Source organism: Cryptosporidium parvum, chromosome 4 (assembly GCF_000165345.1).
Source record: "Cryptosporidium parvum Iowa II chromosome 4, whole genome shotgun sequence".
Taxonomy (NCBI): domain Eukaryota; phylum Apicomplexa; class Conoidasida; order Eucoccidiorida; family Cryptosporidiidae; genus Cryptosporidium; species Cryptosporidium parvum.
This window is the reverse complement of record NC_006983.1, coordinates 1,014,003-1,037,641: the sequence shown is the minus strand read 5'-3', so window position 1 is coordinate 1,037,641 and position 23,639 is coordinate 1,014,003. Positions and strand designations below refer to the sequence as shown.

At 25.1% G+C, this 23,639-nt stretch overlaps 10 protein-coding genes across 10 annotated transcripts; 3 read left to right on the top strand and 7 right to left on the bottom strand.

Moving 5' to 3' along the window:
• Nucleotides 1-308: 308 nt before the first annotated feature.
• On the bottom strand, nt 309-2,711 carry cgd4_4230 (ATP-dependent helicase, putative; the record flags this gene model as incomplete). Its single annotated transcript, XM_001388049.1, has 1 exon — nt 309-2,711. One exon carries the CDS (start codon nt 2,709-2,711, stop codon nt 309-311), a length of 2,403 nt encoding a protein of 800 aa, XP_001388086.1.
• Nucleotides 2,712-3,151: 440 nt separating this feature from the next.
• Nucleotides 3,152-8,296, top strand: cgd4_4220 (hypothetical protein; the record flags this gene model as incomplete). Its single annotated transcript, XM_625438.1, has 1 exon — nt 3,152-8,296. The coding sequence occupies one exon, from the start codon at nt 3,152-3,154 to the stop codon at nt 8,294-8,296; it is 5,145 nt and encodes a 1,714-aa protein (XP_625438.1).
• Nucleotides 8,297-8,471: 175 nt separating this feature from the next.
• On the bottom strand, nt 8,472-10,826 carry cgd4_4210 (hypothetical protein with signal peptide plus transmembrane domain; the record flags this gene model as incomplete). Its single annotated transcript, XM_625437.1, has 1 exon — nt 8,472-10,826. The coding sequence occupies one exon, from the start codon at nt 10,824-10,826 to the stop codon at nt 8,472-8,474; it is 2,355 nt and encodes a 784-aa protein (XP_625437.1).
• Nucleotides 10,827-11,312: 486 nt separating this feature from the next.
• Nucleotides 11,313-12,410, top strand: cgd4_4200 (2xTPR domain containing protein; the record flags this gene model as incomplete). Its single annotated transcript, XM_625436.1, has 1 exon — nt 11,313-12,410. The coding sequence occupies one exon, from the start codon at nt 11,313-11,315 to the stop codon at nt 12,408-12,410; it is 1,098 nt and encodes a 365-aa protein (XP_625436.1).
• A 372-nt stretch (nt 12,411-12,782) lies between these two features.
• Nucleotides 12,783-13,154, bottom strand: cgd4_4190 (hypothetical protein with signal peptide; the record flags this gene model as incomplete). The annotated part of the gene is made up of 1 exon (XM_625435.1): nt 12,783-13,154. The coding sequence occupies one exon, from the start codon at nt 13,152-13,154 to the stop codon at nt 12,783-12,785; it is 372 nt and encodes a 123-aa protein (XP_625435.1).
• A 115-nt stretch (nt 13,155-13,269) lies between these two features.
• Nucleotides 13,270-13,641, bottom strand: cgd4_4180 (hypothetical protein; the record flags this gene model as incomplete). The annotated part of the gene is made up of 1 exon (XM_625434.1): nt 13,270-13,641. One exon carries the CDS (start codon nt 13,639-13,641, stop codon nt 13,270-13,272), a length of 372 nt encoding a protein of 123 aa, XP_625434.1.
• On the bottom strand, nt 13,592-14,053 carry cgd4_4170 (hypothetical protein; the record flags this gene model as incomplete). Its single annotated transcript, XM_625433.1, has 1 exon — nt 13,592-14,053. The coding sequence occupies one exon, from the start codon at nt 14,051-14,053 to the stop codon at nt 13,592-13,594; it is 462 nt and encodes a 153-aa protein (XP_625433.1).
• A 481-nt stretch (nt 14,054-14,534) lies between these two features.
• On the bottom strand, nt 14,535-15,905 carry cgd4_4160 (possible carboxypeptidase; the record flags this gene model as incomplete). The annotated part of the gene is made up of 1 exon (XM_625432.1): nt 14,535-15,905. A coding segment is annotated over one exon (1,371 nt), but the record flags the coding sequence as incomplete, so codon positions are not given.
• An 860-nt stretch (nt 15,906-16,765) lies between these two features.
• On the bottom strand, nt 16,766-17,609 carry cgd4_4150 (hypothetical protein; the record flags this gene model as incomplete). Its single annotated transcript, XM_001388048.1, has 4 exons — nt 16,766-16,934; nt 17,003-17,224; nt 17,296-17,434; nt 17,522-17,609. Coding segments are annotated over 4 exons (618 nt in total), but the record flags the coding sequence as incomplete, so codon positions are not given.
• Nucleotides 17,610-19,248: 1,639 nt separating this feature from the next.
• Nucleotides 19,249-23,586, top strand: cgd4_4140 (conserved hypothetical protein; the record flags this gene model as incomplete). Its single annotated transcript, XM_625431.1, has 1 exon — nt 19,249-23,586. One exon carries the CDS (start codon nt 19,249-19,251, stop codon nt 23,584-23,586), a length of 4,338 nt encoding a protein of 1,445 aa, XP_625431.1.
• Between the last annotated feature and the right edge of the window lie 53 nt (nt 23,587-23,639).

Genomic DNA, 23,639 nt, shown 5'->3' with positions numbered 1-23,639 from the left:
AATATCAAATTATTATGGAATAGATTATTAGTATTCAAAGAGAAACAATAAAGTTGAAGGAAAAGTACAAGAGAAAGGTAAAGATAACTTTGATATTTTAAAAAGTATGGATGTATAATAGAAAGAGTGGATTTAATTTATTTCTTTTTTAATAGCGAAAGTAGATGTTGTGTAAGTTAAGAAGTAATATATTTGTTTGCTCTTGTTTAAAAAAAGCTGGTTAGACATAATAATATTTAAGTATAACTTGTATAATTTCTATTATTTGGATACAGAATCTGTATATATTATGTATGTATTTTTTGACTTTAATGTTTGGAGTTTGTTTCAGTGGAGATGAACCATCTGGAGCAGTAGTCATTGAGCCATAAATGATTAATGGCTGAGATAATTCGTATATAAGTCTTTTTAGTTTGAATAATATCTGTGAAAATGATCCATTTAGGTTTTTCCTTTAAATGTGAAACACTGCTAGTGGGATGTATATTCACAAGTTGTCTGTTGACCTCAGTTAGGTATTGTTTATTATTACTAGGATCTAGCTTGGCAACATTTTGCCAGAAACTTTTTGTAAGGCATTTGTAAAAGGGAATCCATTTATTTTCTTGTTCTTGTTCTTGTTCTTGTTCTTGCTCTTGCTTTTGCTGTTTCTGTTCTTGATTAAATTCAGATTCAAAGGATTCAGGATGACTATGTTTAAGAGAAGTAAACATAGTACAACTGTTAATAGTTTTTAAGTTAAATATCTTTGTGGTGATATCAATAAGCTGCTCTCTAATAGATTTTGCTCTTAAAAGACTGGTATGTGAGATTCCAATAGAATTACAAAAATTGATTTGTTCATAATTGTTACTAGAAGAGATGATATTTCCTTGTATATTATTGGTTTTTCCAGAACTTTTTTGCAAAGAAATCCAAGTGTTATAGGTTTCAATTAAGCCAACATGATCTCCAAACTTTGTCATAATTGATCTAAGGTAATTTTTATAGGATTGGTCATTTCTGGATGATGAATTATGAGTAAATCTAGGTTTTTTCTTAGTTGGTCCAACTTGATCAGAATGATTTTCTTGTAATGAACCATAGACTTTATCTTTTGGATTATTGCTGCTATTGCAATAGTCTAACAAGCATTCAGCTGAAAGCATTGCTACAAGAGTGATTGCTTCACTTGTACATCCAAACTCAATACTATGATAAATGAGTTTACCAAGAAATGGAGGTACTGGAAGCATAGTTAGTTTAATACCTAATTCAGTAATATTTCCACTTTTATTTAAAGCTTCGAGTCTATATAAGAATTTGAGAGTTGAAAGAATGGAATCCTTAGTTGGATAACTAATAAATGGAAAATTTAGGATTTTTTTCACAGAAACTTGTTGTTGATCAATAAGTAGAGTATGGTCATTATTGGATGAATTGGAAATACCTTGTTGAAATATATTAGTTTTATAGTTATTAAGAACATAAATAAGTTCAAGCAAAGTCTCAGAGAGACTAGTTCTTAATATTTCAGGAGTTTGAGAAGTCATAAACTCTGAATATGCTTGTTTTGTATACATACGATAAACTTCTCCAGGCTTAAGCCTTCCAGCTCTTCCAGCTCTTTGTATTGAAGAAGCTTTTGATATTTCTTTCATAATCAAAGCATCAATATTATTGTTACTTTGAAAGAACTTAAGTTTTTCAAGGCCAGTGTCAATAACGTAAACAATGTTGGGTAAAGTTACAGATGTTTCTGCAATATTAGTTGAAAGAATAACTTTTCTATAATTTTCTGGAAGAATATCAAATACTTTACTTTGTTGTTCAGAAGGCATTGAAGCATAAAGACATTGAACAAATAATCGAATTCTTTCAATATTTTCAAACTTCTGCTTACCTAGATAAAAGCTGATTTCTCCTTGTTGCTCAAACAAGGCTTCAATTTGTTTAGATATTGTTGTCAAATTGGAATATAAATGATGAATATCTTCCTGACCTGGGAGAAATACAAGAATGTCACCACCTTTTGGCTTTGAGAAGTGGATTGTTAATATTGTTATCATGACTGCTTCTAAATAGTCCAGTTCAGGTTCAGGTAAATAATTTAATTGTACAGGAAACTGTCTCCCAGGAACTGAATAAGTACCAGTTTTAAGCTTGATTCCAGAATTAGACTGAGATTGAGGATTGATGGAGCTAAAAAAATCTTCAAAACTGGAGCTTTGAAAAGTTGCTGACATAATTACAACTTTTAATTTACTTCCATTTAAAAGTTCCATTTTAAGAAGGCCTAAAAGAAAATCAGTACGAATTGACCTTTCATGGGCTTCATCTACAATAACCACAGAATAATTTTCAAAAGGACTTCTCTCTCCATTGGTTGTAACACATTCTCTAATAAGCATTCCATCTGTCAAATATTTAACTTTGGTGTATTTGGATACTTCAGTCTTAAACCGAACGGAATAACCCACCTTATTTCCTACTTTAGTTTTTAGTAGCTTTGCAACATACTCTGCCAATGAAATAGCAGCAATTCTTCTTGGTTGAGTTACTGCAATCATCTTTTTATCTTGTACAAACCCATCTTCATATAGGAAAGCTGGTAACAAAGTTGATTTACCACTCCCTGTTTCTCCTACTATCACAGAAACATCATTTTCTCGAATTAATGACAATAACTCCTTTTTATGCTGATAAATTGGTAGTATGTCAGATTGTGACATTTTTTTGCTACTAATTTCCCTCGGATGTTTTATTTGACTCGAGGAAAAAAAGAAAAAAATTGCCTGGCGCCTACATGTGGAATGCCGGTATATGTAACAATTATTGGCGCCTTACGTCATTAAAGTTTAATGGTCAAAAAATACTTGAAGGTTTGTGATAGAGTAGAAGGTGAAGGAATAAATATTTTCTGGAATTTTATTTGAGGAAAAGGATTGGCGTGTGTACTTGTATGATTTGGATTAGCTTGGAAAGAGGATGTAGAAAAGCAACAATAAAAAGAAAAGAAAGGTGGGATTTAGATCTTGATAGCAGAATTAACAAAAAAAGTGGGATACTCAAAACAGCTGTAAAAGTGGTTTTTAATTTGAAGAGAAAGTATTAAGTTTGTTTATCATTATTTTTATTTACTTTTTTTGGTTAAAAGGAGCTTTTTTTGAAGATGACTTTAGATTGTGAAAAAAATCGAATTCTAATAGCTCCAGCTCCAAATTGGTTCTGTACTAGTGCTTTATCTCTTGAAGAAAAAAAAGGTATTTATGTTTATTCAACTAAGAATAGTTTAATTCTTGCAACCATTTTGGAAAATCGAATTTTGGCATCTGTATATTGTGGAGTAAAAAGCAAACCCATAGGGGTTTCAATTTTCACAAGCTCAAATTTATCTGAGGATTCAGAGACTATTCTAATAGTTAGTACTCATCTTGATAATAAAATAAGATTTTGGAAGATTACTGATGAGAATTATCTAGGAAAAAGGGTTTTAGAAAGTGGTGGTTTAATAAATGAAATTATTTTAAAATCAGGGCAAGGAAAAAGCACTGATATACCTGTTGATGAACTTAAAATTAGTCTTCTTTTTGATTCAGCCAAGTGTAATAGTCCAGCAAATGTGGTTTATTATAATAATGGACAGATTTTTATTGGAGATGTAGTTGGGGAGATTTTAAAGATAGCTATTAGTGATTTGAAAAGTAAAAATAAACTTGAGAACTTTATAGAAAGGTTTCACCCAATTAAAGAAGAGATTACTTCAATTAGTGGCATGTTAGATAATGAAAAACTTGTTTTGGGATATAAAAATGGTCAAATCATTATTATTAATAAACTTAATGGCGATATTCTTCAAGTTTTAGAAGATGACAAAACAACATTAGTAGGAAGTATTCTAAGCATCATAGATTTGAATTCTGAAATGATTATTAGTACATCTAAAGGAAATAGATGCCTATTTAGATACTGCAAAAAGTCTGAGAATATAAACAAGATAAATATTGATGACTTTACTAATCATTCTTCAATCAATTTTCAAGGATTCGAAAAAATCAAAGATAAAGGTAAAGGAAAAAACAATTCCAAGAATCAAACATTTCAGGGAAGTTCTTGGAATTTATTGGTTTTTAATGATAAACAAGTTAAAATTAATCAAAGAGGTTTTTTTTTCATTATGAATCATGAAATTATTGAGTTTATATTTTTAGAAAACAGTGAAATTACTATTAAAAGAAAATTTATTATTCCATTCCATGAAAATGAAAGAAACAAAGATCCACTAAACTCTGAAATAATCTTTAGTGTGTTAAGCTATGAGCTTAATGCAAATTTTTACTTATTAGGTATTACTAAAAGTAAAAGAGTTTTTCTTTTTAACACAACAGAATGGAAACTGGAATGGACTATGAATACTTTGGGAGGATGGATTGATGAGTTAATTTCTCCAAATGGTTTCTCTCATATTATTTACCTCTTAAGTGGTGAAGGGAAGCTTATTGGTATGGATTTACTGAAATATCATAAAGAATTTACTCACAGAGCGACAAGTTGTTATATTTACGATCATTTTAATGGATTTTCTAAAGATGAGAAGATCTCAAAGATATCTTTGAATCCAATCAATCCTGAGTATATCTTCTACTCAACTACTCTTGGAAACCTCGGAATATTATATATTAATCCTGATAATATAAGTCAATATAGCAATATTAAAATTAAGATAGAATTGAGTGATATTGAATATTTAAAGAGAAAAGATATCTTTAATCGAAAAATTTCTGATCAAAAACATTCATTCTTCTTGCACGAAAAGTCTGAATTTAAAGACTTTATATTGGAATCAGACTTGGATTGGTTAGTATTATTAAAATCTCCATCTCCTACTCCAGAGGATATTAAGACTTTCTCATCTGATTTTCAACAAAATTTACTCATTAAAAACTTTGATTCTAACAATGGAAAATTCTTTAATAGCCAAATAAAGTTATTCAGTTCTTTAATTTTCAACATATATCGATATCCTCTTATTTTTGTATATAATTACAAGAAGAGGAAGTGTTTTTTCGCTCACTTAACTCCAGAATTTGAAAAAGGAGAGCTTATTATGAGTGTAATACCAAGATATTTTGAATTTAAAACTAATTATGAAGCTGAAACCAAAGAAGAACATATAATTCAATTAAAAATTTCAAATTTAGGGTTAGGAATTGACTACTCTAATACTCTATACTTTGTGACTATGAATGGAAACATCCAAATTGATTATCTTGAAAAGAGTTTTCTTAATACTGTGAAAACAAATCTATTAACAATAGAAACAGTACATGATAATCAAAATGAGTTAAGAGATGAGCAAGAAGTTGTTTCTATTTATATTTACAAGTTAATTTTTTCTCAAATTGACAAAGATCAAACAGAATTTAACTCTTTTGAAATAATAGAAATTGAAAATGCATTACAATCCAATATTACTCGATTAGAGGATATAAATTCAGATAAAAAGCTAATTATTGAGAAAGTTATTAATGGAATAACTGTTTTCAATAACTTACAAAATTTTAAAGAAATTTATATATTAGTAACAAACTATGGTAATCTAATTATTGTATCTTTTAATAATAAAGTTTATAAGCTTAAAAATGTATTCAAAGAAAAAGCTAAAATATATTATAATTATATTGCTTTAAGTATGATCGAAATTGCAAGTATTAATCAAACTCATAAGTCAGAAAAGTCTCCTTTTGTATTTAATTTGGCAATTTCTAATGAATTTAATCAGACCAGTATTGTACAAATTAAAGTATCTAGTACTCCAGAAATTGATAAAGATGATATTTTTGCTGATATTTTATTGATTAGACCTAATACTGATCATAAAGGAAGTATTACTAATAAATTTCATTTCAAATCAAAGTCAATATGGTATCGTGATATTAAAGATTTTGATAATGTTTATGAAAGTAATTTAAGACTATTAATGGGAGGTCAGGAACAAATTCTTCAATTATTTGATATTTCTAACAATATTATAAATCAATCAAAATATAAAGTAATTAATAAGAATTCTTTAATATTTCTAACAAATAAAACACTTTACCAACAAAATAATCAAACTTGTCTTAAAGTTATTACTCTCCTTTTAGAATTTAAACTGAAATATAAGCTAAATACTTTAAAAGGAATTAATACAAATTCAAATTTTTGTATTTCTAAAAGTTTTCATTCTGATGTAAAAAAGATATTAAATGAGTTACAATATAATGAAATAATATTGGATTTGATTTTGTTCTTTAATCATGAAGATTCATCATCAAATTTAATTCAACTCCATTTTGAGAAATATTTTGAGAATGAAAATGAGATAAATCAAACCAATATTAATACAAAATTTAACAAGAATTTGAACATTTTTATTGATTATTTATATTTAATTAATGGCCAGATTGATTTTGATTCATACTTATTAAAGAATTTCATGGAAAAACAAAATTCAAAATATCTTAATATTATTAACACAATTAAATTGGATCAAATCGATTTTTCAAAGATTATTGAAAACTTTCAAAATATAAAAGATGATGACTTACTTATAGAATGGTTAATATATAATTTTCATATGAATTCAAGAAATTTACAAGGTTCTGAATTTTCTGATTTTAATGATACTGATAATATTATTAGATCTTTGTTATTAATGAGATTGGACAAATTACAATTCAAACTTAATTCTTTAAATTCTTCAAATAATTGTAATAAACAAAAAAACATAACAGTTTCTATTGGAGAAAATCCAAATATTCTTCATGAATATTGTATTTTAAATATTTTATTAGGAAGATGCCATAAAGCTATAGAAATGTACTGCTGTTACAACTTATTTCAATGTGCTTGGCTAATTTCAAATCTATATCTAGGAAATAATCATGAACTTACTATTAAAGTTTTGAAAGATTGGAATGAACATTTATCATTAAATGGATTAATTCTACAATCATTTAAGTGTTTAATAGCTAGTTCAGACTTTGAAAAGCTATATAATGCATTATTAGAGAGAATATATTATATTTCAGATTCTTATTATAAATCAAAGTCAAATATTGGTTTAAACTATGAAGATAGTTTTAATCAAATAGATGAATTATTTAAGAACTTCAAAATAACAGGATATTACATATTAATTTCATCTTTAAGAAATAATAATGAAAATACAAATAATTTTGATTTAGCTAGAAAATTTTCGATTGACTTGGTTAATTATATAATAATGATTTTTAATAGATATTGGATAATTGATAGTAATAATGAAAAATTAATGAATTTATCATATCGTAATTTTAACTTTAAGGAAATTATTTCAATAAGTAAAGAAATGGAAATATTATATAAAGATGAAGATTCAAATTTAATTGATAAGTTTTTAATTGAATTAGAGTTAAAGATTATGATGAGTATACATTTATATGAATTGATTACACAATTTTCACTGTTAGTAATTTCTAATGGAAATAAAATTGAAGTTTCAAAAATAAAATTATTTTTAGTGGAACACAATTTAATGAATGAGGAGGAATTATTTTTAGTTTTAAAGAAATTGAACTATTTACCTTTTGAAGATCAGATAAAATTAAATATGGAGTTTGAAGTAATGAAGAACTTACTAATGTTAGTTTTGAGTTATATTTTAGAAAGAAGTATTAATAAAATTATCTTAAAAGTTGAAGAAATTGTTAAAATTTTGTATTGTGTGTTATTTACAAATAATTACAGTTCTAATAAAGGAAGTATCTTTGATGTAGCTTTTAAAGTTTTATTTGAGATTTTTTCTGTAGATAAAGATTTGGAGAATTTACAAAGCTCATATTTTACTGAAGAATTATGTGAGATTTCATTAGAATGGAGTAAATTAAAATCATTAATGAAATCAAAAGATTCAGTTAATTACGAATTATTTGATAACGAAGAGATACAAAAAAAAAGAGTTGTTTTAATTAAGTATGATTTATACATATTGTGTATACTAAAGAGTTTAAATAATGAGAATAATTCAATAAAAAATATATCTTTGAATGAGTTAGACTTGGAAAACTTGTCAAAACTTATTAGTGAAGAACAAGGATTTGAGGACTTTTCAAAACGAAATTCAATTTCGTTCAATTTAATATTAAATACCAATAATAGTAATTCCAATTTAGTTTGGCTTTATAATAAATTAACAAATTTGTCTAGTCAGAATATAAGCCAATGTTTAAATTTAAAAGCCAAGAAATTGGTACAATTAATTAAAAAACAATATTTGAATAAGAAGGACGGATAATTAAGCTTAAGCTTGAGCAACAAATTTTCCTGGTAATATCATTTGGACTAAGGGGTATCACCTTTACGGGTTAACTCATTATTTAACTTTTGTATTAAATATCAATTGATATAATACAAAACTGTCTTGGTTTTTTTTGTTTGCTTTGAAGATAATTCAAATATAAAAAGAATTTCTAACTTATATATAAATGATTATTTCTACATATAGCCATTCCATCATCTCTTCCATCTTTTGTTAAAAACTCAATAACTGTTTCTTCTTGTACGTAATTAAGACAATTTCTTATAATTGACTCTTTAATATTAGCATTCTCATACTTAAACTCTTCAGAAAGATTTTCAAATTGTACGGGACTTTTAAAAACTACTTGTCTTGATGTTTTTAGAACTTGAGATTTTAATGAGTTTGATTGTACAGGACACATTTTTCCTAAATGTGACTGAATATCTGGAATCAAGATTGAAACAATTTTCCATTGCATATTTGTATCTGCAGTAATTGAATTAAACTCAGTAACAATCTTCCAGTCGTCATAATAACCTTTTAATCTTCCTACTAAATATATCAACATAAACACGTCATTCAGGCCGCCACAATTATTTTGCATGCAATGATTTGAAATAGCATATGGACAAGCAATCATGAGTTTAAATTGAAGTGGGATAAGATTGTTTTTTTTGTTTTTATAAAAGTGTTTTAGGTAGTTGTTTTTAAACCATGTACTAATCTTACCACTAAATCCAGAAAGTATGTTTTTATTAAAGTTAATTTCAACATTTCCATTATTTAAGATTTTGGCGGTACAGTCATATTCGGATTCAAAATTATATTTCTGGCTGAAAATAACAAGCCCGGAGGCACCAGATGGTCTTTTTTTAGAAATGCTAAGTCCCGTTTCTTTATTAAATTTATTAGTAGTAAGATCTTGATTAATTAGTTGGAAAAGATTTCTTTCATTTTCATTGACATATTTCTCAGCTGATTCTTTTGAGAGATAGTTAAATTTAAGTTCAGTAGGATCTTTATTAACATTAGAAAAGTTTTCTATATGTTTTGATTTTTGAGGTTTTCTTTTTTCTTGGAACTTTTGTTTTTCTTCTTGAATTTGAAATGGTTTGAAACCAATTTTATTTGGAACAAAATTTTGGTCAAAAATGTGCTTAGAGCGTTTACCATAATTGTCATAGTTGGATTTAAAATTTATTGATGAAAGATTATTATTACTATTATGCTTTTCAAATAGATGGCTTCTTTCACTATTATAAATATTCAAAAGTATTCTTGTAATACGTTTATATTGGAGATATAATGAGATAATATCATTTGGAGTAGAGTCTAGATGGATTCCATATCCATGTAAAATTTTAACAACTCCAGAACAAGAAGATATTGAAGTTCTCACCTCTCTAAGAATATCACTTGGAATTCGGTTTACATAAATATCAATTCTATTAAGTTTGATTAATTCATCATTTTCATCAGAAAGTTGTTTTTGATATTTTTTTTTAAATTGACTATTATAGTTATAATCTTCATTTCCACCAAAAAGCTTTCCAGTATTTGGAAAGTAAACAATATATTGAATATAAAAGCTTAGCTTTAAAAGTATACTCAAAAGTAAATTGTTATATAATTGCAGTTCATTATAAATGTTTCTACGATACTGTTTGAGATCTTTGTGGTTAATTTCCTTATACTTTCTAAGCATTCTTCTATTATGTCTGTAAGTTTTAGAATCAATTTCAATGGTTTTCAATAAATTAAGGAAGTTAATCCAATCATTAGTAAATCTTCTACTAAGCCTAGTCTTTTGACCAAGATTTGAATGATTTTCTTTACTTTCTGGATTATAATGACCTGAAATTCGACTATCAACTTTCCTTAAAACTTTTACAAATTTTGGATAATTTTCAAACCATTTAACTGAAAGTCTACAAATTGAATCAATATCAGATACAAAACCTTGAAATAAATCTAAGCCTGACATTTCCAACGTTTTATTATTAATAGAAACTATACTCTCCAAAAAACTATATTCTGGTGGTAAATTTTCATTTGTAAATAAATCCAAACTCATATCTTTAGACAAAAGAGATAATACTTTAGATCTTTCAAAATATGATGGTTTTGGAAGATCATCCAATTTTTTAACATTTTCAGGAAAGTAAGTTCTTTCATTAATTCCTTTTTCTTCTACAATTATATCGACAATTTCTTTCAAAGGTTCTTCTACTTTAGTTACTGGTTTAACTGATTCATTCTTAATAATATTCTCAGTCTTAACTTCTTTAGGTTTCTCAATATTCTTACTTATAACTGGCTTCTGCTCCAAAGCAAAGCTATCCAACATACTCGAAATCGATTTTAATTTACCATTTGGAGCACTACCAAGTATCAAATCATTATTCCATATAGAATCCAACTCTGATGTATCTATTTTATTTACAGATGATTCTACTGCAGCAAAAAAACATAAAAGGCACGAAAAAACCAATATCTGTATACACCTGCTTGTAAAACACGTCATTATTACGTGTAATAATATTAATTAAATTATAAAAAATCTCGATATGGAGTGATTAATATATTTGGTCTATATCCATAAACTTCTCAATTCTTGTATCCCTGAGGAAATAAAGTTAATTTAATCCTCCTTTTCTTTTTTTATTAAAAGTTTATTTGCTATTATCACAGCTAATTTATTTTTAATTTTAATTTTTTTTTCTTCTATTAATAATAGTCTTTTTCGACTATTCATAATATTTAGCTGCATTTTGGCGCCAACACGTAAGGGGCACTTGGTTACTATTTTGGCAGGGAAATAAAGAGGGGTGGCAAAGGGGAAAAAAAGGATTAATTTGGAAAGAATAACTTTTTTTTCTTAAATTAAAAAAGAAAAATTATATTTTAAGACAATAATTCAATTTATTCAATTAAATTATCAAGTTCCTCTTTTTTAATTAATTTTTTTTTTTCTTTTTAACCAGGATATTTGACTGTTTTTTTGTTCACAATGGGAGGAGCTGTTAGTGAACAAAGCAGGAATACTAACTTGGATCAAGATAAGATAATGGATTTAAAAGAAATTAAAAACCTGTCTTATAAGGAGCTTTATAACCAATTTGAAAAATTTAAAGCACTAAATTATGTTGAACTTGTAATATTATTAGGGACAACACTCATTTTAGATTATAACAGAAAATTAGGAGAAAGAAAATGGGATGTAATGGAAAGTATTGCATTAGCAACATTTCATTTCGGAGTTAAATATGAAAATGATGGACATAAAAATAAGATTTCAAAATGGCAAAAATACTGTATGGATGAACTGAATAAAAAACATGGCAGTACATTTAGATATAAAAAACTTGTTGGTATGCTTTTAGAAAGCAGAGGAGAAATTGAAAAAGCTTTAGATGTATATAAACAACTTTTAAAATTTGATCCTGAAGATCTTGAAATTAGAAGAAGAGTCATTTCAGTGCTTTTTGAAAATAATGTATCATTAATAGATGAACATCTGAGAGAATGTATCATGGATATTAATGCTTGGAAAATGAAAGCTTATTATCTTCTTACTCATACGCTTGAATATGAATCTGCTCTCTTTTGTATGGAAGAAATTCTACTTCATGAACCTCAAAATATTGATACTATTAATATTATAGCTGACTTACATTTAGCTCTTGGAAATTATTCTAGATCTAGACAATACTTTTGTTTGGCTTTAAATATTCAAAAGTCCAATTTAAGAGCTCTTTGGGGAATTTTACAATGTAATCTTTTAAAAAATGATGCTTACAATCAAAATCATAATAACAAATCTAAAGTTGATAATTCAATTGTTTCTAATAATGATCACAAACTAACTCAACTTGTTGTTAAACAAATAATTAACATTTATTCAGAAAATGATTCAAATTCTAATATTAATAAAAAAGATATTGATTACGATATCAATAACAATAACGATACCGATAACAATAACGATACCGATAAAAATAACCATAAAGGTAACCATAATTTTAATCAAAATAAAATTGAAATTACAACATCAATGATAGTTAGTGAGCTTTTGGATTATTATACAAGTAGAATAAAGGGTTTATAGAAGGAAATTTATTGTTTTTTCTTTCTTATCATATTTTTTTTTTCTCTTTTAAATCTTAGAATGTTTTAATTCTTGTTTATCTAAAATAATTATTATTTGGGATGAAAAAAATACCCAAGAATTAATGATCATGGGTATTATCTTGATCTTGAAATTTATTATTTTTTGAAACAAATGTAGATAATTCAGTATAAGTATTTTTTGTATTATTATTATTATTATCATTATCATTATTATTGTTATTCGAATTTGGATTTGTAATTCCAATATCTAAATTTCTCTCCATTTCAATTATTTCAAGTTCTTTTATTGTATTGGTTCTGGATTTAAAGTTATCAAAAGATGATAATGATGAATGGCTTAAACTCATATTTAAATTGGATAATTTAAATTCTTTTGAACTTGGACTATTTGAAGGTGAATCTCTAACTTTTTMCTTGTTTCTGAATTATTTGTATTAAATCTTTGAGAAAGAGTATAACTTTTATTTGATAAATATTCACTTCTAGGAGTATAACTAATTTCTTGTGAATCATATATCTTTCTTGATTTAACTCTTCTTTTTCTTTTCTTTTCCTTATCTTGACTTATATCAGAATCTTCATCACTTGAAATATCTATTATGAATATTTTTGAATTAGTTCGGAATCTTTTCTTTAATTCTAATTTTAAAGATTTTAAAGGTACCCAATTATAATATCTCATTATCTTTATTAATAATAATATTATTGCAAATATTATCATAAGTAATCCACAAAATACCAAAACTAATCTAAAATCTATATAATCTTTTGAATTATTATACCACCAAGATTTTAGTTGTTCTTTTAAAGCAATTATTAATGGTTCTTGATAAATATTATTTTTTTTCTTGAATATTATTATTATTATTATTATTATTATTGTTATTATTTATATTACTATTAAAATCTTCCATTAAATTGATATTACTATTTTTAGATGTTTGAAATTCTTTGATATTCATTCCAAGAGAATTTTTAATATAATTATCAATATGAACTTTTCCTAATGATATTGAAATTAAGTTATTCTTAAGGTATCTTAAAATTATATAATATTTACCAAGTAATTCTATTTTTCTATCTTCATTAAATKGATATAAATCTTCTCTATTTTGTATTTCTGTTATCATTTCATATATTCTCTGTCTAGAAATTGCTTTAATTTTTTGAAATTGAAAATTCTTCATTATCATCTTTATAAAAATCATTAATGGAAATTATTCCAACATAATTTAAATCTTTATTATTATTATCCAATATTTTCTCTATATTATGATATTTAGATATATTATAATTTAAAAGATTTAAGAATTCTGCAAATTTTAATATTACATATTCACCATTATTTTTAGGTTCATTACTAACAGTAATAGTAAGTTCTAAAGTAATATTATTAAAGAATGGTAAAGTTGTAGAAATTGTAGTTTCATTTTCTAATAGTGAAGGAATTGGTTTAATTATTTCAATATTATTATTATTATTATTATGATTCATGTTACTTTTTGTAATGATTGAAGAAGTTCTTGGTTCACTTGGTATAATATATAAGTTACCTTCTAATTCATGATTTACATTTTTTTGAATATATTTAATATTATCTTGAAATACTTGATAATTCATAGAATTAGGAATTCTATTTGATTCAAGATATTGAAAAATATTAGAAAGTGGATTAGAGCCATTATTTATATAATTTTGTATATTTAAGTTTTTTTAGTAAAGTCAAGAAAAGTTTGACATGATTTAGACCATTTACCAATATTTTGTATAGAAGATTCAGAACAAGTAGAGAATTCTATTTGTAATATTTCTTGAGGCTTAATAACTTTAATTTGAAATCCAGAGAATAATAATGATTTTGATGGATCATATGAATTTGAATAGAATTGTGTTTGAATTTCAGAATTCTGTATATTTTTTGATAATATATTATCTTTTTGAATCGGAATAATAATAGGTCTATCAATTTTATTTCCATTTTGAGAASATCTAAGTYTTGTAAATTTTYCAAATATATTTTTATTAGAATATGAAATAGTYTGAGTAAGTTCAGTATCAAATTCTAATTCAATYTTTAATAGAAAATTTTCAATTTCACCATTCATAGTATTAAGAATTGTTGTCTCATTCGGTACCTTAMCAAAATTTYTATAGGCTWAAATTTATTAAATTGATATATAGATTTACATTTATTTTTAACTCTAAAACTTCGGTTAACAATTWTTGTAAGTAAGTTAGATTCATTACATTTATCTTYASATGTATARAAAGAWTCATTATCAAGGATATCTTGGATTTCTTGATTATTTAGAAATAAAGAAGAACATCTTTTATAATAAATAGTATTTTGTAGACCATCTAATCCTTCATTAACATAAAAATTAAGATAAATAGGTTGTTGTTCAGAATTTAAGYTAGTATTAKAATAATGATTAATATYATTATTATTATTAYTATTATTATTGTTATTATTTTCAAGTTTAATCCTTAAATTACTGAAAGAATAGCAGCCAATAATAGCTATATATAATATAAAAGTTTGACCAAAATAAACGGTACTTGGTGGTTTATTAAAAAAAATAATATCTGGATAAGTATATTCAGTAAGTTTAAGTAACATTCTAATATTTCTGGTAATATGAGATGGTTGTATAGAAAGTTTATCAAGATCAATAAGGCTAAATAGATCAGATTTAGATCCTAAAGTATCTTGATTAGGAGTTTTTTGATGATCAGTTTCTATAAGAAAAGTTAAAGATCCACCTTTATTTGCAGAATGAGATTTTTGAATATAGTCACTACATAATATATGACTTACATTATAACCATATAAAGACCAATCTTCAAATCCTCCTTTTATTGGATATACAGTTTTTGCAATATTACCAATTTGATCATAAAAGTAATTTAATTTATGAATATCATTATTATTTAATATTTTACCAGCTGAAGCTTGTAAATCTTTAGCGATARATTCAAAGVTTTTGTTATTTTCATCAATATCATCAAAATAGCCATTTCCATAAGAAATACTTTTTAATCCACCATGTAAAGCTGCAACAAATACAAATGATTTAAGATTAAACAAATTATAGATCATTTTAGAACTTTCACTTTTAAGACAATTTTYTCCACTTTTTGAAGGAAAATCTCTATTAACATCAATTTCTTCTTCAGTTCTTTTATTATGATAAAAACCCCAAGGATTAGCAATAGGAATAATCCATATATTTCTAGTACTTAAAAGATACTTGATTCCAATATTATTATGATTAATATATTGATCACAAATAGAGCTTATAAATTCAGTAGCAATTTCTACACCTAATTTTTCATCTCCATGTATTCCAGAGATGAATAATATATTTGGTACATCATAATTAATATTTGATATTCCAAGCTTAATATGTAAATACTGACATTTTGATTCACCAMCAATATAGTCCTTTTTCACTGTTATATTTGTAGATTTTCATAATATTTGAACATTTAGTTTCTAATTCTTGTAGTAGATTTAAATGTTGTATATAACTTTTATACTTGAACATTGATTGTTCATTGAATGAATCATTTTTTTTATTAAATCCTATTAGGGATCTTATATATGACCCAATGTTTCCCATTTCAAATCCATATACAAGACCATTATATATAAATAATGCTAGTATTAGCAAATGTAAATATACTTTTATTGTCATTTTAAATAATATATTTATATGTTAAATGCATATATTTATGTATATATTGTATATATAACAACATAAATTCATAAAGAATATTTTTATTTAGAAAATTTGATTAAATTTGATAGTTGCAGTATCAATAGTTTTAAATTGATAAATATAATGGTAAAATTATTTGTGTATATTTCCTTAATAATGAAGATGGTTGCAAATATACAAAAATCTTCTATTAAGAAGATTCAAATTAGAATATCTCTTAAATCATTCAATTTAATTGAATAATACTTATCTCTTATTTACTAATTTTTTTTTTTATTCATGTAACTAATTTATTTTTCGGTTTGGCGCCAAACCACATTTGTGTGAGTAATTATTAATAGTACCTAAATTATAAAATAATAGGATTGAAGATAATTAATATTGAGTTAATTAATATTGTTTTCAATTTTGAATTTATAGAATATGATCAAGTTTAATCTAATATAGATATGATATAATTGATTGATTTAAAAAAATTAATGTGAAATGTAAATTGACCTAATAGTGAAATAGAAATATTTATGATTAATATGAATATTTTACACGTAACAAATAGAATATTAATGAGTTTAGATAAATTATTAATTTATTTTAGGTTTTCAAAATACTCCTAATTAATATTATGAAGAAGAAAAAGATAAATATAGATGTAGTAAAAATGGAATGTAATAATATATAAAGTATATAATATGATGAAAAAACTTACTAAAACTTTTAATAAACACAAATATCGATGAGAAATTTGGTTCTTAACATCCATATCCATTTCAGAGAATGCTCTAGTTATAAATAAATTATTATTAGTTACAAGTTTATAATATTAATAATAGGAAACTTTTAAACTTACAAAGAATGACCATTAGGTTTGAAAATAGGATCCCAACTGAAACCTTTTTCACCTCTTGGTTTAACAATTTCACCATCAATCTTTCCTTTAAAAATTATTGGATCAGACATTTTTGTTTCATCATAATATCCTATTAAAGTCATAGCATATGCAGATTTATCTTGATATGCTTCAAGCATATTGTATAATCCTTGAGCTCCAACAGATTTGAGAAACCATTTCCTATTGGATTAATAATCAATGATTAAAGTTAAAAAAAAAAAAAATGGATAAATATATTTTGAATAACTTACACGTATGGTCCAGGAAGTCCATTATATGCATTGAAACAAAGTGAAGTATCTTCAACAAAAACTGGCTTTTTAATTTTCTCATAAGCTGATTTACATTTATGAAGGGTAATTTCTTCAGGAGATCCTTGAAATTCAGGTACTTTATATATAGTTCATCAATAAAATTATTATATAAACAATATTTAATTATTAGATTATTAAAATGTATATATTTTACAATACTTACAATCAATATCAACCAATTCAATATCTAACTTTCCATCTAAAATTTTCAAAAATTCTTCAGCCTTTTTTTTATTTCCTATATATAAATAATTATAAAGTTTGTTTCAATTTTCATATTTGATATTATTATCTTTTCCCTTTTCCCTTTCCCCACTTACCTGATACTAGATATACCTAAATTTAACAAAGAAAATAATAATATTTTTTTTTAATGCATTGAAAAGAGAGAGAAAAAAAGCTTACTTTAGATTCTTCCATTCTTATTCTGTCTAATTATCTCAATATTAATTTTTTCCTCTTTTATTATGATTATTTTAAAGTAATAGCAATAAATAATTCCAAATTTGATGCTAAACTTTTTTTTATTAATTATAAAAATTTATATTCTCACTATAACGAAATTATCTTCTAAAACTGTAATTCAATTTTGGGGAATAAGAAAAAAAAGAGCCGAAATACTGACAATAAATCCTTTAATTACTTTCTTAAATCCTCCTTTTAATGATCAATTTCAACAATACTATCTGATATTATCAAGATCATCTTATCGTCAAATTTATTATTTTACATATTACGTGGCAGTTGCCGCCTAAACCTATAGCATGTTAAAGTTATTTTAATTAAACAATTATCAGGATATTTATAAAAATAATGAATAAGCTAATAGCATTATATTAATGAGTTTATGAAAGATTAAATTAATGACAAACAAGTATAAAATCATACTATACATATTCTTATATTTTTTTAAAACATTGTTTATTTATTCTTTTTTAACTTATCCTTGAATTCTTCTTTTTATTATTTATAATCTACTAGAATAAAGAATGAAAAGATAATACTTTGAAGTACAGATATTAGAGAGTGAAATGTGACTTATTTAGTGTAAACTTAATCTAATTTGCTTTTAATTAATAATTCTTGGAGCCAAAAATTATTATTATTTTGGCGCCAACGTGTGTATTAAATGTGAATTTAATTAATAATAGAGGGGAATAGGAAGAAGAGGAAAATATATATATTAAATGTAATGAAATAGAAAACAGAAATAATAAACAGTATTTCTTCAGATAATTAGAATATATGATTTTGGCATATAAAATTGAAAATAAGGTGGATTTAGATCATCAAACAGATTAAAAAGAAAAAAATTAGAATTTTTTACTTTTTTTTTTTGTTGATATTTTTTACTGGTATCTAAGAAATAGGGGGTTAATTACGTTTAGAAAAATTTTAAAGAAAATAATTTAAAATAATAAAAATTAATTATCAAATAATAATATTAATAAACAAATAAATAAAAAAATAAAATTAATTAAGTAGTAAATTAATAAACTTATTTATTTTTTTTCTATAAAAACAAAAAAGAAAAGAAATAAAGGTTGTTTTACTACTTTATATTATATTATAAACCAGGAAATTTCCAAATTTATTCTTATGTTGACAAATAATTAATTTTCAATACATAAGTACCAATACAAATATATTACTAAGGTAAGATAGTTCAAAGAAGTGATCATTAAAGGTTAAATATATTATAATAAACATCAAAATATTATTATTTTATATTCTGAATATTTTGAATTATTTCCTGGTCATTATTCATATTTGTATTGGATCAATATTACCATTATTACTATTAAATCCAATATACAATTTATATATATATATATGTATATATATATAACACTTAAATTGGAATTCTAAAAGTGAATATTCGTTAAGATCATGGAATTTTGGAAGAACTTCAAGAATGTAAAAATAACTAAAGCAAAACCAAATAAAAAATTTATATCTTTCTTAACTTTATTAATATTTATTATATATATATTGGAATTTAACTCAACTTTAGCCAATTCTTTTGAGGAGACAAACCAAATTTTGAATGAAACTGTTACTTATATTAATGAATCCCCATCTGAAATTAATAAATCCACAGAAAATAATGAAAATTTTGAAAATTCTATTAAATCAAATAATCTAAATGATTTTGATGATGAAAGCGATGAAGAATATTATTCCACTCAATCTCATACAAATTCTAGTAATGTTATCAATACAAATACCAGTAACGATACAAATATATATAATAATAGTAGTAACGTTAATAAAAATAATAGTACACATGAACACGATTTTGATAATAAAAATAATCGAAAAATTAATCAAACAACTATTGAAGAAGAAATTGAGATAATTAAAAGAAAATTAATGAACTCTACTTTCAAAATCGATGATTTCTATGCAAAAACTGTCTATGATCGACTCTTTGAAATGTTTGAGCCTGCTACTGATAAAACATTAAACTTTTTTGAAATTCATAAAAACTTAACCCGAATTATTGATACTTCTAGCTCTAATTCTAATATTGCAGATTCTTATGGAGTATTAACATATCTATGGTTTTATGGTATACCTAATAAAAATGGTAAATTAGAATTCCCTTATGGATGGCCAAGAAATATTGATATTGCTTTAAGATATGCATTAAAAGGAGCAACCAAATTTAATTGTGGTTTTTGTTATACAATGATGGGATTATTATTTGCCTGGGGATATCCTCCAATTATTAATAATACTCATGGTTGGATTGGAGTTGATAATTCTACATCTAAAATAGATGTCTTCAAATCTTCAGCTTCTAAAAATACATATTTCTTATATCATAATCCATATAAATATTCTAATAATATGGATCATAATCAAATTTATTTCCCAATCGAAAAAAATGGCTTTGATTTAGTATTTATGAATTATGCATTAGCATCTAAAAATAAGGATATTTTTGGCCAACTTGCTAATTCATATTATTTAAGATATAGCCTTTCAGATATTACTTATCAATATGATGATTTAAAATATTCTTCAGCTTTTAGCCTTCATAGAATTCCAAGAAATTTGACATCTATTGTTGGTATATCTTCAACTTCTTCTTCAAGATGTATTGTAGCTCTTGAACCTTTGATTTTTGTTGCAAGTAAAACACTTAGTGATCATAGAGATCTTTTTTTACCAGATATATCTACTCTTCTTAGAGAAAATAAACCAAAAGAACATGAAACAAAACATTATGCTGAATGGGTTAAAAGTCTTGCAGCTGATAGAGATCCTGAAGGAATGACATCCTTAGGTGAACTTTATTATTATGGACATGAAGCTGGTGGTATTGCAAGAGATGTGAATAGAGCTGCACAATTATGGGAAGAATCTGCAAGAAGAGGAGATCCACAAGGTGCTTTAGCTAGAGCTTTTTTAAATTTAGATGGTACAATGGGTACAGAAAGAGATTCTGGTCCTTATTTAAGACAAGTTGTAAGAAATGGAGAACCACCAGCTGCAGCTTTAGCTAATTATTATATATATAAACTTGGATTAGATGTTGATAAGAATTCTACAATAGCTGGTGAATATTTAAAATTAGCAGCAGATCTTGGTGATGGTAATGCTCAATTAATACTAGCACATGCTTATGCTGGAGGAAAGATGGGAGTCATTCCTCCAGGAGGTCAGAATGATACTTTAGCTTTAAAATATTATAAACTTTCAGCTGAAGGAGGGAGAACTGTTGCTTATTTTAATTCAGCAGTATTAACATTAAAAGGGTCAGATACAAAGTATAAGACTGAAGAAAGTAGATGTATTGCTTCAATTGATTACTTAACTCATGTTGTAAAGAAGAATAATCATGTCAAATTCTTAAGCTTATTGAGTAAAAGATCATATGAAAATGGTGATATTGTAGGATCTCTTCTTCGAGAAATGACATTAAGTGAATTAGGTTTTATTGAGGGACATATTAATTCACAAGATTTATGGAAAGAAAAATCCATTTTGTATTATAATAATGAAATTAAGAAAATGATTTTTGAGAATAAAAACGATAATGGTATCGTTGATAAAAATAAGATGGTATCGAAGAAAGAATTATATAGTAATGTTATAAAAGAGGAGAGTTTTTTGAATATATTGTATAATATTGTAATGAATGATAAATTGAGGAGTATATGTAAAGTCGAATTATTAGATGAGAGTAATGAAAAGTATTCAACATTGTATCCAAGTGAATTTGATATGAGAATGAGTGGGATTTCTTCTTCAACATTATGTTTGGTTAAGGCAAGTAGAAAGGAGGTATTTTTTAATGTTCCAATAAACTTTGATAATACAATAATTCATTTAAATTCAAGTTATTTCAAGTATTATGATATATTTGATTCACAAAATGCAACATTAAGAGGAAGATTGGATTTAAATTACTCTGAAAATATGTCAGAGAAGGAGAAGAATAGGGTATCTGAGTTTCTTAGTTGTTGGATGAGGCCAAGATCTTATTATGATAGATTTGAGAAAATGACAAGAAGATTGAGAATAAAAGAATTTAAGAATGAGAGGGAATTGGAAGATGAGGATGATGATGATGATGGTGATGAAGAGGAATCTAATATATTTGATAGATTATTAGAACTTTGGCAAAAGCCTAAAAGTGGAAGTCATCAAAGGTACCCAAAACCATGGTATAAAGTATTGAAGAAAATATATGATGGTTTTAATTATGTATATAGATCATTTATTCTTAAATTAGTGATTAAGTTAAATAATTATTTCTTAAGTTTTATAGATGGGAATGATCTTGAAGATATAAAAGAAGAAGGAAAAAGTATATTTCCAAGAATGAATTTGGGTTTGGATTTGGATTTAGATCTTGAAATTGATGAAGAGAGGGTACCGGAAATAATAAGATTAAAAAGAAATTCATCACTTTGGTGTAGTCATTATTATTCAAGAAGATCATCATCAAATGGAGATATTTCTTCAACTCAAAATTTGGTTCAACAATTTTTAGAAGGAAGTTTTGGAGTTAATAAAGACCCAGTTTCTGCTTTTAAATTTATTATGCAAGGAGTAAATAGTAGAGATCCTAAGTCAATTTTGGATTATACTATTGCTCTTAATAAAGGAATTGGAGTTAAGATGGATAAACCAAAATCTTATAGACTTCTTTGGCATTTAATAACAAGAGGTCCATTTAATATAGAGGATATTCTTCCAAAGATACCACCAGAACCAAAATTTGTTCCATCTATATTAGATACAATAAGAGATACTTTAGCACCTTTAATAAAGAATAATACGAATTCTACAAAAGGTGGAATTAAATTGAATTCAAATGGGACAAGTATAGTAAAATCGAATAATAACGGTAGTAATAATAGTAATTTAAGAGAATTTAAAGAGTCTGAAGGGATTAAAAGTTCAGATTTTGGCGAAGATATTCGTAATGAAGATAATTATGTACAAGAACAAGAACAAGAGCAAGAACAAGATCAAGATCAAGATCAAGATCAAGATCAAGACCAATCAAATTCAGCTTGGGAGACAAAATATAGAAAAGGAAAAAGAGCAAGAATGAATGATACCATAAATTTGAATTTTAAGACTCAACAGGATTTAGCTACCAGGATTTCGTCTTTAAATATTTTGACAATATTAACTTTGGAATGGATTTACTTTAACATATTTTTAAGATATTATTACTCTTCAATAGATTTAATAAATAAAATATGGTCAAGTTTGTTAAACTTGTATCAAAAGAATACAAATGATAATAAAGATTTAATAGAAAAATCAAGAAATGAAAAGTTTGAGAGTAATATTAATAAATTGATTAATGGCGATAATGGCGAAAATAATAAGAATTCAGATACTTGTGATAACAATATTTGTAAGATTGATAAAAAGATTCGATCTGAAATATATTGTAGTCAATTGACTGAAAAATTTTGTGAATATTCAGAAATACTGGAAGCTTTAAAAGAATATAATAAGAAGAGCAAGAAAAAATTGGAAGAGGATTTAGTTTTGATGATGGAAGATGATGATCCATTTCCTTTATCATCTAAATTTAGATATATCTCAGATGAAGAATATGGAAAAGCTTCAAATATTTGGAAAGCCTCAATTTCAATTAGATTATACTACTTTATTTTAAGGATAGTTATCATTATTGGCACAATTTCAGTTTTGATTCCATTGAATATTGCTATAACGGATAGACTAAATCATTAAAGCTATTTTCGAGGTTGACTTAATAGTTTCCATCATTTTTCATTAAATAACTA